This window comes from Pleurodeles waltl, chromosome 4_1 (assembly GCF_031143425.1).
Source record: "Pleurodeles waltl isolate 20211129_DDA chromosome 4_1, aPleWal1.hap1.20221129, whole genome shotgun sequence".
Taxonomy (NCBI): Eukaryota; Metazoa; Chordata; class Amphibia; order Caudata; family Salamandridae; genus Pleurodeles; species Pleurodeles waltl.
This window is the reverse complement of record NC_090442.1, coordinates 766327399-766341668: the sequence shown is the minus strand read 5'-3', so window position 1 is coordinate 766341668 and position 14270 is coordinate 766327399. Positions and strand designations below refer to the sequence as shown.

Sequence of the window (14270 nt, the reverse complement as noted above, 5' to 3'; positions counted from 1 at the left end):
TCTGTCACAGGAGCCCCCATTGGCTCCATCGAAGGAAAACTACCTACAACAGCCAGAAATTGTCAGAGAAAAGCCATTACACCGCCTAGTCTATTTAGAATGGACAGTCTGATGTTTTTTTCTATCACAGCCAGGAAACACCTGGTGGCGAGGTATGGAAAAACACAGTGACCCTACACCCTGGGAGAAATCTCCTGCATCTGGCGGTCATTAGTGTTTTTGTTTTTCATTTACAAACTCACACTTTGAGAATTTGTTTCGGAAAAACAAATAATGGTAAACATTTGGTGGATAGCTGTCAAAAGAAAACTTAATACCTTGAAGAGAACCGCAGTGATAGTAGATCTTTTCAATTACCATCTACCCGGATGATGGATGCTAAGCCCTCTGCAACCATGATGGAAGGTGCTCCTCCCTCCAAGAGCTAAATCTGGCCCTACGGTATTGAAGGTAGTGGGCATAATATATCACAGTTCATGCTAAACCCTCATTAGAGCAATGTGAAGATCATGTAGGTCAGGAGTTCGGGTGGTGTTTTAGAGGCCTGCTTGATGTGTTTGGACATAATATGAAATGTAGTCACCTGGGCACTTATAAAATTTCATGGCTGTTGGTTCTTGTGGGCTTGTCTATTCAGTGTGGCAATGGTAATTAAAAATGCTCTAAGGTCACTCCTGTACCAAATTAATCAGATCATATTAATTTTCAATGTATGCAGCTATCACCATTGTTGTTGGACTTGTGTAGTATATGTGTGTTTAGTGTTTATGAAGTGGCTTGCTTACCATTTGATTGTGGGGTATTGTTCCCCCTCTAATACAAGCCAAGCCTTCTGTTCCCTACATTCCAAGCCTGTAGTACAGTATTTACTTATAGTGGGGATTGGGGCCCTGATGACATCTGGGGTCAGATGAATCAAAAGATTCAAGAACAATGCAAATCAGTAAGTTTCCCCATTACGAATGCAAAATAGCTTTTCACAATGTATGAAAGGCATTGCAGTCCCATTTTAGGGAATCACAATTTTTGCGAACTGGGCATTTAGGAAACTATCAACCACAGGTTGATGGTAATCATGCACAATTTTAAAAAATGCATTAAAAATTCATTTTTAAAAGTGCCATTTAAAATTTAATTTTTGTAAGTGCCAAGTAGCGCACACATGACCCTAGGGCATGTGTGTGCTTTACATATGCACAATTGTGTTTTTTGGGGTGCATCAAAGGGGGCCTAAGGCCCTCGGCACTCTTGGTTTTGCACTTCCTAATTTGCAAATTCCTATTAGGAAATCGCAAATTAGTAAATGCAAAACAATTCACATTTTTGGGCCTCAAGGCCCATAGGAATGAATGGAGTCGCAATCCCTAATAGTGATTTCCTAATAGTGATTGTGATTCTGTAGGAATTGCTATTAGGGAATCGCTATTTTGATACATAGCATTTTGCATTCCCTAAATAGCGATTTCTTAAAACCTGCTATTTAGGGAATACAAAATGTGATTTCGATACATCTGGCCCGTAGTTACTTAATCAGAAAGCCAAATGGCTCATAAATTCGCTTTATGACAAGCACAAGGGTGACCAGATCAGTTCACATTATTAAAGAAAATCAGAAAATTTCAAAACATATTTTTCTCTCTGTACAGTAGATCACAATAATGATATGTTTGTGGTACCCAGATTTGTCCTCCAGCTTTATTCGCATTTCTTTCTGAATTTTTTCCCAATGACTAGTATTAGTGGCAATACTAGAACTTTTCAAGCATTTCTTATTTTCATATCATGGATAGCAGCCTTTTCTCCTTAGTCTCCTCTTCCTCCTCAGTTTTCTGTACCTGATTGTCCCCTCGCCCTTCTTTCTTCTGTCTCCTCACTCTTCCACATACTTCTGCTTCATTCACTCCCTTAACCCTCTTTCCACACACTTCTCAGCATACTGAGCCTTGAACATTTATCGCCCTTCTTTAATTTTCCTTCCATCCTCCTCTCACTTTGTTCTCAGCCCCTACTCATGTTCTCTTTAGATTCCTCTGCTACTCACAGTGGTGGATAGTGACTTATAAAAATGATGGGGCGCTAAATGATTAGAACTTGACCCGTTATTGCAGAGGTTAACGTGAGCACCAGTTTCGTTACATTATTGAAACAAAAAAAAATGTACATAGGAAAATTAAATGTTTAACTTACCTTAGCCTGAAGCACGTCCCAGTGCATCCTCGATGTTCTCTTGTCCATGACTCCAGACTCATCCACGTGTGAGGTCCTACAGCTAACTCCCTTATCCAATTCAGATGCTTCTCTCATGCTAACAATGTTAAGCAGCATGAGTGAAGTGCCTAGATTGGCGGGAGCAGGATTAGCTCAGCGCTCCAAAAGGCACTGGAGGCCTGTGGCTGCTCTCCACCCAGCTGTCTAGGACAGCTGGTTTGGAGAGGTTTGAATTGTGTATGTACGGGTGGCCATTTCAAGATAGCTTCAAATGGAAGTAGCCACTCCTCACTGCTACCAATCAGCAGCAAAAGCCCACTAGTCTCGCCACGCCCTCACAATCAGTTCGATTGGCAGAGAGTAAAATATAAAATAGTAATAAAATAATTTTATTTTTCACACCTTCTCCACAGCAGTGTGGGGGGAGGAACTCTCCTCTGCTCTTACACTGGAACCACCGCTGGCTACTCATCTCACCTTTTCTTTCGACACCTTGGTCTCTAGTACCCTCTCTTGCCAATCATCCATTCCTTATCTGTTTCTCTCGTCTGTCCTCTGGCCTTCTTCTGGCTCTTACCCCATCTTTTCTGATCCAGACCTTAGACATGGATCATGACAACAACTGTACAGCCTTGGACCTCTTTCCAGTCTCTCGTCATCACAGTCATGCCATGGAAATGTCCTCATCTGTGTGGTGAAATATCGGACAGAGGCAAACTTTGTTGAAAGGTGATTTCATACATATGTTAATTGACATTCATGTGAAAGCCAAACTGATTTCGCCCCAACTTCCTGTACACAGTTGTTGTCCATTTTATGTTATGTTAATGTTTGCTTCTAAAGCTAGATAATACCACTTGGCCTCGTGGTGCTAGAAAACATAACCAACGGAATGTGCCATCATGAAGAGAAGGGCAGTATTCTTGAAACGGATGCCTCCAGGATGTCAGTGTCTGTTGTGGTAGCATACCACTGGTTTGAACATGAATTCACTGTATCTCTAGGCTAGCATGTCATTAGAGGCAGTGATTGCCACAAACCCCGAGCGCCCTCCAAAGGTTTACATTATTCTGCTTGGAATAACAGCATTTAGAATCAGACGATCTAGATTTGATGATATGATTTTCCAGATTCCATCCCAAAATGTGAGAATGATGATGGAATAAGAGAGAAGATTCTGGGCTCCATCTGTTCTTTGCATTGACTCTGTGACAGTTGTACCCGACTTCTGTGAGATGTAACTTGTATTGACATTTCCTCTCTGTCTTTTCCCACAGGTGTGTTTCTGGCTTGTTGGACGCCCTTCTTCGTAGTGCATGTGACCAAGGTCCTCTGCACCTTGTCCTGTAACATCGGGCCAAAGCTTATCAGCGTGGTCACGTGGCTGGGGTACGTGAACAGTGCGGTCAACCCCATTATCTACACTGCTTTCAACACGGAGTTCCGCAAAGTGTTCCAGAAGCTTCTAAGCTGCCAGACATGAGGTCAATAGTCAAGGCAAAGACACGCGAAGGGAAAACAATCTCAGTTTTCAGGGGCTAGGGGGTCAAGACAAGTACTCTTGCTTCGCTCACACTGTTAACCATCAAGAACAAGAAGGCTCTTTTAAACAGAGAAGAAGTTGGCGGATAGTTTACGTGCTGTGATGTAAATTAAAATGAATTATTTTTGCCTTTCTCCATGCTTGAACTTTATATTAACAAATTTAGAGAAAGACTAGCAGAATCTAGTTGGTCACAATAATGCCTTTCAACTCATGATAGCTCAGATCCTTAGTGTACATAACGAGCGGCCAGACTGCTAGCCCACAGGGAAACAACACAACACCCATCCTTGGGGAGCTGCAGCGGGAACCGTCAATAGAGCAACCGAGTTATCTCCCTTGAGTATTCCAAATTCCAGTGTTGAAGCAAAGTCCAATTTTGTCTCCGCCCTCAGCATTAGCCACTTCAAATGAGTCTAAGACAATTTGCGGTAAAAGATATTACTACGAAAAAATGTCACTAGAAACAAAAGAAGGTCGTGTTTCCTCTGTCCTAGGACCTAACCATCAACATCTTTGCGACCTTGATCTGTCATGGTGAGCCCTCCCCTTCTGTGTAGGAGGTACTTTCAAGCAGTTCTGTGAAAGGCCACTCTGGTTCTTATAAGCGACCTACTGTATACTGCACTTGGAACATGTGAACAGAGGCAAAGGATAAATAGCATAAAAAAATCTTCAGCTCTGGGTCATGAAGAGATGTGCCATACATCTATGTTGACAAATACTAAAAGTTCCTGTCATCTTTGCCAGGGCTCTGTATATTGGTAGTCTTACGGGTCATAAATGTTTTAATATAGGTCAACTGTGTATCCGTGTTGTGTCCATATATTCAAATACAACCATCAGATCTATCTGAAAAGTAGGATGCACTTTGGAATATGCCCAAAAGTTGCAGGTGGCTGCAAGTTCATTGCTTAGTGAGGACCCACTGCTAAACTACGGGGGTAGCCACACTTGTAAGACAGGAGGTGAGCCACAGTTGCAGACATTATTAAAAACAAATGGTAATGGAATAATGATTGTTGTAGCAAGCTCCTGTTAGCTGATATCTCGCCTCTTCCAAACCTTACTTCTGGAAAACAAGCATTCTTTGTTAAGAACACTAATGCCCTCTCAAAACCCAACACTGAATCTGATTATCCACACTGGTAACCCAATCAGCAACTACTACAAAAAGGCAGCTGGAGACCTGTATATCAGAGCATTAATCGGTCCTTTATTAGGCTGAAATGGAGTATAAAAATGGAAATCATCATCACAATAATAAATACAAACAACTGTGAAAATAGAAAAAAGTACAAAAATAATTACGAGTGTATAAAAAACAGTGGTTTTGTCATTTCATAAAAATGTCAGCACCTTTATGTATTTGAAAGCATTGTTGTTGCTCCCAGGAAGACATTGGTTGTCCTTGCTCTCCATTCCGAACTATCAGCACTGAGCGGAAGACGGGGAATGTCCAAGCTTGCTGAAGAAACAAGAGGAGGCTACGCCCCAACATTGCCATACACCCCACAGGCATTTACAACAGTAGTACGGTCCTCGCATCAAAGGCACCAGGCGAAAGACCATCTGAGCATTTATTGGAGCATGCGAGAAAGCAAGTGTGCTGGGTTCATTTGCTGGAGTCATGGCCTTTTGTGATTGAAGCATTTGTTTTTGAGAGGCAAATATGAAAAAGATAGATTTGAGAGTATAGTGGTAGTTACAGAGTATCCTGATAAAAAAAAAAAATTTACACTCTAGTGGAATGATATACTGTTGGGAATCTTCAATGGAACACCACCCAAATGAGGATCATGTTGGGCGAGTTCATGAACTAATGGCACCAGTGATTGGCATGACATGACTCCAGTCTAGAAATCTCTCATTTACATATAAGAGTATGTTAACATACATCCAGGGCTCCTTACTGAACCGATAATGAGGTTCAAGCCATTGATTGATGATGCACTGACAGCAGGGAAAATACATGGTTACCTAGACCAAGTTAATTTACGTTTTCAAAAATAGAAAAAGAAAAAGGAGCGTGTGGTATTATTGATAACATTATAGGTCAATTTATATTCCGGTTTGCCAGCTTCCAATGCCATAGAAATCCTACTTGAAGGGTTTTCTTTAATACTGAACGCTGAAAATCAAAAATATGAATGAGCCTGATATTATTATTTCTGCAAGACATCATGCTGATTGTTTCCCCTTTTGAAAAAGCAACATGCATATAATAAACATCCGTAGTGTTTCACTGGAATATGGACATACAGTTGAAAACCATTAGAGCTCTTCTGAAGATGTGACATCTGACTAATTCTGCACCAGCCCTACGGGCGCAATCCTATCTAGCAAGGTTCTGATCTCTCAGTTGCCAGCCAGTGTTTGATACACACTGTAAACCTGAATGTGTCTTGACACTGAACCAAAGCTTACAAAGAGGTGGACCCCGCCACAGACATGAATAGAGAGACACAGCATAGAGCTTCTGACTCTTTTCCTCTTCACATCCTACACTAAGCTAAATGCTTTTCCTACTTTTAAACTTTTGCTGCTTTTAACTACTACACCCATTCTGTAGGAAGCTCAGATTTTAACTACCTCAGTATCTTTCAGTTGACACAGTAAGCATTTTGCAAGTGGTGGAGGATGTGTTTAACAGAGTTGGGGGTCTTTGACGTGCTAACCCACATATACTAGAATTTGGATTATTTACCCCCTTTCTGACTGCGATTGTTCAAATAGCCATGCAACGAACAGGGTATACCACGTGAGACTACCTTGAATGAGCAGTAGAATATTATTACTACCATGAAAGGAGTGATCAGAAGTAGAAAACACGAGCATTGCAGCCTCTTCATCCACCTCTCCTTGTATGGAGTAAAGTGTAAACCTATATACTGTAGGGCTTTGAATGTATTATTACTGGAAATATTGCCCCATTGCATTCCTTTGTGGTGGTCTCTTTCCTATGCCAGAACACAGCACTCAGCCTGTTACCTGGTCCTCTCCTATGCCAGAACGGTTCACATGTCCTGGTCCTCTCCAGAGTTCTGGTGCACATGCCCTGAGGCCTGTCTCCTAAGTTACAGATGTGCCCTGTTCTATGTCACAAGAATGCCCCGGTCTTGGTGCCAGGATAGGGTGACCCTTTGGGTGAAATGCGAGTGTAGAGGAGAAGCGGAAGAAAAGCTGTGTTCTAGTACTGTTGTCAACAGAGCTAAAAGATCAGTCATTGCCACAACGTCACAATGCCATGTCTTACCATACAGACAATTTTAGAAAGCAGTCATTAAAGCAATTATAAAAGCTTACTCTGATCCCTAAATCAGAAAGCCGTCAGCAAACATTGATAACGTTTGTAAACTCCATATCTGTGACAGAATTGTTGCAGCAAGGAAAATTAATATTCTTGGCAGAATCTTGGGTGGCCTTCATAGAGTTCCGGCTAATGGACTGCAACTGGCCAGAATGACAGGAGAAGAGGACAGTCTTCACCCTCTGGGTGGAAGTTGACTAGTCACTTGTCTTTCCCATGGGACAGATAGCAGTAGCAGAGGTGCGATGAGAAGTATGATCAGTTCATAGGACCATGATGATTCAGCCTCCTAAAACGTCATGATCGAGGAAGGTTCTAGTGAGCAGTTTCCAGTCAACCCTCGTCTCCTCCACCCCTCAGTGTAAATACAATTATAATCCACACCCAACTAACCAAGACTGCAGCGTGCAAAGACCAGCAGATTCAGGCTTTGTAGGTTGTCAATGCCTACGAGGTGCTCAGAGTCAAGTCATAACCTGTCTAACAAATTCAATGAAGATAACGAAGGAGGAAAGATATACACACATCCTAATGCAGGTGATAGCCCGTGGGGCTCTGTGGCTTAAAGATGCTGGTAATAAAATACTCTGGAACAATGCAGGGTCTATAGCACAACATGACATTGGTGCAGACAAAAGTTTTGGCTTCACATGGACACCCCAAGGACTGATGCATGAGCAGAACTACAGTTCTGACTTGATCTTCGCTACAGGCCTAGTTATGCTGGAGAAGGAAACATTTGGTGATATCTATTTTTGAATTGTTGGTGACCATGGTCAGCAATGGAAGGGTGGTTGGGATTGTTTGAGAAGGAAGAGATGACAGATAACAGGTAGGTTAAAAAGGGATTTCCCATGGTGGGGGATTCTTCTGCACTCTAATGGTCATGTCCTTAGAGTGAAGTCTGAATCTAGTGGTTTCTTTTCTGTTCCCGCAAATGGTGCACCTGTGTGACTAATGAAATTATGGGGGTTACACTTGGCTCTAGAGCAAATAGAGAATAAGCAAGGTGTAGATAAAGAGTTCACAAGGAGTAAAATGAAACTCCTGGGGAAAGGGAGAGTGAGGGCAGAAGTTTGGGATTTGGTAAGAGGGCTAAGTGATACAGTCTAAAGGGATGATGGGAGAAAACTTGGGTGCGGACAGCAAAAGAAGAAAAATTATGGAAGAAAGGTTCATAGGAGATGGAGTAGTGAGCTATGAGAATAGGTGCGAAGAGAGGAAAAGAGTGAAATGCAAATGGGAAGATGGCAGAACCACGCAGATGAAATAGGACAAGAGAGTAAATGAACGCGGTGGAAATATAAGATTTGATAGGGCGAAGGGGAGAAACAGGACATGGGATGATTTAGTTGGGGTAGGGAATGGAATGAAGAAGAAAACAATATCAGATTGTAAGACACGAAGAGAGATGGAAAAGAAACAACAGATGAAATGAGTAGTTAGTGGATGCTGTGGAGAAAGGAGAAGTGTAAAAAAGAGCAAATGGTGTAGAGAAAGTTAATTAAATGGAAAGTGGTGGAAAGAGAAGGGAGACAAGGGGAAAGTAAGGATGAAATGAAGATAAAAAGTTACAAATAGGAAAGAGAAAAATGGGAATAGCAAGGTGTTTGAAAAACAAAGAGGCAACACTTGGGCCGAAGTGAGCCTTGTGGGGCCCATGCCATTGATGAGTGTGTGAGTCCTGTAGAATGAAAACTGTTTGCCACGGCACATGCCAGCATAAGAGAGGTTGGGGGTTGCGATCAGGCTCGAGAGAACAAGGCAACATTGCATTTTGTACATAGTGACAGTGACCTTGAAGAGCACAGCATCTGTTCTGCAGTCACGTGATACTGCAGCTTGCACCTGGCTCAAACAATGCAGTATCCATCACATAAACTAGAAAGTAGTGGACACTGCAGTGTGCACTCCACAAGCTGCAGTGTCGCAGGCCTGTTAGGGTAAGTCATCTGTGTGTACTAGCTCAAAAGCTGACGTGGGCATGACACCATATTCCACACAAGTTGCAATGACATGCACCCCGTCGGGGCAACGGTGCACATATAACACACACTTTGCAATGTCTGCAACAATCCAGTGTGCTTCAGACAGTGTATTATACACAAACTGCAGAGGCACTCAATTGGTGAACACAAAGTGCAGTGGCCTGGATTGTACAATGTGCACCACACAAGGCGCAGCAGCATGGACACTGCAGCGTGAACTACACAAGGCAGAGTGTACAATATAAGCTGTTTTTCCATACAGTATACCATGTAAGCTGCAGTGCCATAAAGACTGCTCCGCACAATCTTCATTGGTGCAGCACTGACAGCGTGGACGGTTTAGGCTTTGTGACTGCCAGTTTGCTGCCTTTGATGAATGACCTCACAGGCTTCCATAAATGATTTTCGGGCAGGCTTCGGGGAAGATGCAGTGCGAATCATGCTCCACCAGGCCAGCAGGGCACTGGCATCCAGGGACGCACGGTTTAAAGCAGTGAGACTCTATCGTTCCCAGGGGCACATCCTTGTTGAAACACGTCTTTGGGCATGGAGGGCCGCACTCGTCGAAAACAAAGCCTCGGTCGTGAGGGCAGCCGACAGCTGTAAAGAGAAGAGAGGGGTCAGACGTGAGTGCACGTACACAACCACATGGCGCAAGTGAGTTACTCAAGCCAAGCAAACCCTGGCAAGGGACAGCATACAATGGTGGAATCGGCAAGACCACAGTGCTTGCAATATGGACAGTCAACATATCTAACACTGGATTAATGCCACACGGAGAGTCAATTTATCTAACACTTGAGCACTCATTACATTTAACCAGTCGCAGCTCACAGCGCACAAAAGGGGAGGGGCAGCGAGCGGGGAGGGGGCAGAGGGAGGAGGGAAGAAACATTAAATTAATTTAAAAAAACACTTACCTCAATCGCCGCCGCTGACACTACCGCGCCCCTACTCTGCTGCAGGCACAGGCTCCCAGCCTGCCCTGCGGCCCATCCTGATGCTGCTCAGAGCAGCGTCAGGATTGGCTGGGAGCACCCAGCCAGGGGGCACCCAGGCAGCCCGAGAGCCTATGCATGCTCTCTCCAGCCCAGCAACACAGTGCGGGGCTTTAGACTGCCTACTGCACTTGTGTGTTTGTCCAGCTGTACATGCGCACTGAGTGGGAGTGCTCTGTACTTCCCCTCACTACTCATCACCCCCATGGCCCCACTCCTTTACAAGAAAATGATAATAAACCCAGTTTATTATAATTTTCCTGTAAAGGTTTAGCAGCTGCCGCTGCTGGCGGGGAATGACACTCCTCCCCTGCATTTAACACTGTACCACTCGCGCTCTGAAACAGTCAGATTTATCTATTTAACGCCCTGGCATTTATGGTTACCCACACCATATACAGTGAAAGCAATTCCAATACCGGTGCTTGCTGGATGTGAAACAACAACAACATAACCAATGTTTTTCCACCCAAAGACAGAGGACGTAGATGTAGCATAGAGATGCAGGAAAGAGAACCATGCAAACAATAATAGTAAATATAAAATCTATAGATCTATACGATCTGGCGCAGTACTGTCTTTTTCCCCTGCGATGGAGCACAATGGGCTGCCATGCGCCTATGTAGGCACACTTGCACCATGGTGTAAGGGGGTCTGTGTTGCAGGGATGATTGTTTTTCACAATCACAAAAGGCATTTTCCACTTTCTTTGTGTGCTGCAGAATGCATCACACATAGAAAAATGAAAAACAAGAAGAAATAAAGGTATTTCTCCTCTTTGCACCTCCCTTACGCCTCCCCTGGGGAAGTGGAGGCTTTTGACGCATTCCCAGCTTTACAGAAATGTTGTAAATCTGGGAATTTGTCAAATGCCATGGGTGTTACGAGGGAACACCCACTGTAACGCCCATGGCACACCTCCCTGTCACAGGGTGATGCAGTGCAGTGACTTGCGCTGCGTTGCCTCAGCCCGTATTTACAAGGCCAAGAAAAGCCATGCAGGGTGGCTTTACGTGGCCTTGTAAATATGACCCTACAGTCTACACCGCCAGACCGTCACTAAAAGTGATGTTCCGGCGGCGCAGAGGGGCTTGTAAATAGGGGCCAGATGCATGAAAACATTTTGCATTCGCAAACGGTGAGAATGCCCGTTTGCGAATGCAAAATGCCAGTTCAGAATGTATGAAATACATAAAATAGCGATTCCTTAAAATTGCGACCCTGTTTAGAGAGTCACAAATTGCTCTGATTGTAGGTCTGCACAACTCTTTAAGAACAGCTATACAGTCTGAAGGTAAGTTGAGATATTCAAACTCTAGGACTTCAGGAGCCAAATTGCAAGATTGAGCTGTTTGGGGTTGGTATGTCTGAGTACGTCTTGATTCTGCAAGAGATCTGGATGATTAGGCAGTTTCTCACGTGGAACTAGAGACAGGTCTAGCAGAGTGGTGAAACAGTGCTGGATGAGGTTGGTGCTACTGAGATGAGAGTGAGGGATGTCTATCGAAGCCTGTGAAACCCAAAAGAAAGAAGTGGGAAAGCACAGGCATATATCAGTGATCTGTTCATCCAAAGTGCGTTGCCCATGGACTGTGGGTGTGGGACTCTTAGCGAAGTACTGGCATTTTGTGTTTTCTTGATGGTGAACAGGTCTAAATGGGGAACCCCCAACATTGGAAATACAGTATGAAGACTTGGGGGTGAAGTGCCAACTCATAGACTTGTTCCTGCATCCTGAGGAACAGGTCTGCAAAACTGTTGCCCACTCTTGGTATGTGCTCTATCATTAGATGGACTCGGTGATGTATTGCTCACCACCAAATACTCTGGGCTAGAGAGGTTAACTGCAGGTAATGTGTGCTGCCCCATTTCATTAAGTAAAAACATGGCAGTTGTGTTGTCCATCCAGACTGGGATCACCCTGTGCTGAATGCAAGGGAGGAGCCCCTTGAGGGCTAGCTGGAATGATAACAACCAGGGAAGGCTTTTGGGCGGTGCCAACGGTGATACCGCACCAGGCGCTGACCTCAGGGGGGCGCTGTGTTTAGCAATAACGTCCGAAACTTGCGATTTAAAAGCACCTGCTTAAAAGTTCCTTGTGCATTTAGCCTTCAAGAAACAATTAAAATGTCAAGATATCTCTTGTCATTAATGTTCCTGCTAGAGAGAGAGATGGGAGTTTTGCCTAGAGGCAGCTTTGACTCAACATAAAGTAGCATAGAGGGTTAATATGCCTGCTGCAACAAACAGAACTGTGGGGCACATTTGGAAAAAAGTGTCACTGCACACAGTGCTGTGCCACTTTTCTTGCACCCTATAGCACCCCCCCTAACGCCGCCATGTGTGCGTCATATTTAAAATACAGTGCACCGTGGCGGTAGTTTGGGGACTAGCCTCAGAATTTATTATGCTAGTCCTGCGCTTTGCATCATTAGCATAAAGAATGTTGACACTAATCCTGCAAAGCACCCAGAGGCCCATTGTAATTAATGGAAGCCTCCTTTTAATGCCTGCTCTGAGCAGGCGTTAAAAGTGCCAGAAAAAAATGATGCAAAGAAATCTGTCAGATTTCTTTGCACCATTTTTTTGGCCCCCCTAACGGGGGGATGCCCCCTTTGCATATATTATGCCTGGCGCAGGCATAATGTAGCGTAAAGGGTTACAAAGTGGCGCAATGAATGCATTGTGCAACTTTGTGAATATGGCGCAGCGGTTTTGGTCTTCTGACTCCACATTAGCTTAAAAAAATACACTAATGTGGCGTAAGAATGGCACAAGGGGCTCTTAAATATGCCCCTATAGGGCATGTTTGAAAAAAATGGAGCTGCACACAGTGCTGCACCACTTTTCTTGCGCCCCTTAGCGCTCCTCTAACACCACCATGTGTGTGCTGCATTTAAAATATGGCGCAACATGGCGGTAGTTAGGGGACTCGTGTCAGAAATGTTTATGCTAGTCCAGCGCTTTGCAGGATTAGCATGAAAAATGTTGATGCTAATCCTGCAAAGCATCAAGAGGCCCATTGTAACCAACAGATGCCTCCTTTTAACGCCTGCTCTGAGCAGGCGTTAAAAGTGGCGGAAAAAAATTATGCAAAGAAATCTGTCAGATTACCTGGCGATCTGGCCAAGAAAGAGAAAGCAGCCCTTGGAATGCTTGTACCCTTGCTGGGCTGTGTGCTTTCCTGACTCGAGGGTCAAGAATGGCCCCAATGAAGGCATGTACCTGGAGGGGCTGTAGGTGGTATTTTGTGATATTGATGGCAAATCCTAAGCTGCACAAGAGATGTACAGTGCACTGGGTGTGCTCTAGGTATTGCTATTTTTTTGTACTCTTGATCAGCCAATCATCCAGGTAAGGGAACACGTGGACACACTCCTTCTGGAGTGAGCAGCTACTGCTGCAAGACACTCTGTAAACATCTTGGGAGCTGTGGCTACTTCGAAAGGCAACACTTTGAACTTTTAATTCTGACCACTTACCATAAACTAGAGGAGCTGTCGATGTGCAGGGTGGATGGGGATGTGAAAGTAGCCATCCTTCAGGTCAAGGGAGGTTATGAATTTGCTTTGCTGTAGTAGAGGAATGACATCCTGGAATGTCACCATGTAAAAGTGCTCTGACAAGAAGTACTTGTTGAGGATACTGAGGTCCAGGATGGGCCAGAGGGACCCATCCTCTTTGGGAACATAGAACTATAGGCAGTATACCTCTTTGCCACAGTACTGTGGTAGCACAGGTTATATGGCCCTTTTGCTGAGTAGTGCATGCATCTCCACTTAGAGCACACACTGATGTTCCGGGGTGAGTTTGTGTCCGCAGGGGTGAAGTGTGGTGTTTGTGTGAGCTCTACACAGTACACCTCTGCTGTGATACCTAGAACCCACTGGTCAGGGGTGATGTCTGTCCAGTGGGACAGAAACCCTTGCAATCTTCCCTGACAGCTGTTAAGTGATTGGGAGGAAGGGTAGGGAGTCACAGTTTAGAAGGTGTGGCCCCTTTGGGGGATGCAACTTTTCCCCTACCTGTGGTGTTGTTGTTTTTATAACCTCCCCTGTAGTAACCACGAGAGGGTGTTTGTTGCTGGTGTTGTCTGAGGAAGGATGCGGATACCTTAGGGCTGGTAGTTTTGGCTCATCCACAATATTGTGTAGAGAAAAAGGAGCCAAAGGCAGGTGGGGTCTGTTAGGCACCCACGGCTTTAGCTGTCTCAGTCTAATTCT

The 14270-nt window shown here is 44.3% G+C and overlaps 2 protein-coding genes across 2 annotated transcripts in view; one reads left to right on the top strand and one right to left on the bottom strand.

Annotated features, from left to right (window-relative positions):
- The window catches only part of LOC138288130 (D(4) dopamine receptor-like), a 102014-nt gene extending 97061 nt beyond the window's left edge, over positions 1–4953 (top strand). Inside the window, exon 5 of the mRNA XM_069229393.1 lies at positions 3486–4953. Coding sequence (XP_069085494.1) covers positions 3486–3691 — 206 coding nt within the window. The 3' untranslated portion in view covers positions 3692–4953. The remainder of the gene's footprint in view (positions 1–3485) is intronic.
- KCP (kielin cysteine rich BMP regulator) overlaps positions 4946–14270 on the bottom strand; it is a 521393-nt gene continuing 512068 nt past the window's right edge. Inside the window, exon 59 of the mRNA XM_069229392.1 lies at positions 4946–9649. Coding sequence (XP_069085493.1) covers positions 9432–9649 — 218 coding nt within the window. The 3' untranslated portion in view covers positions 4946–9431. The remainder of the gene's footprint in view (positions 9650–14270) is intronic.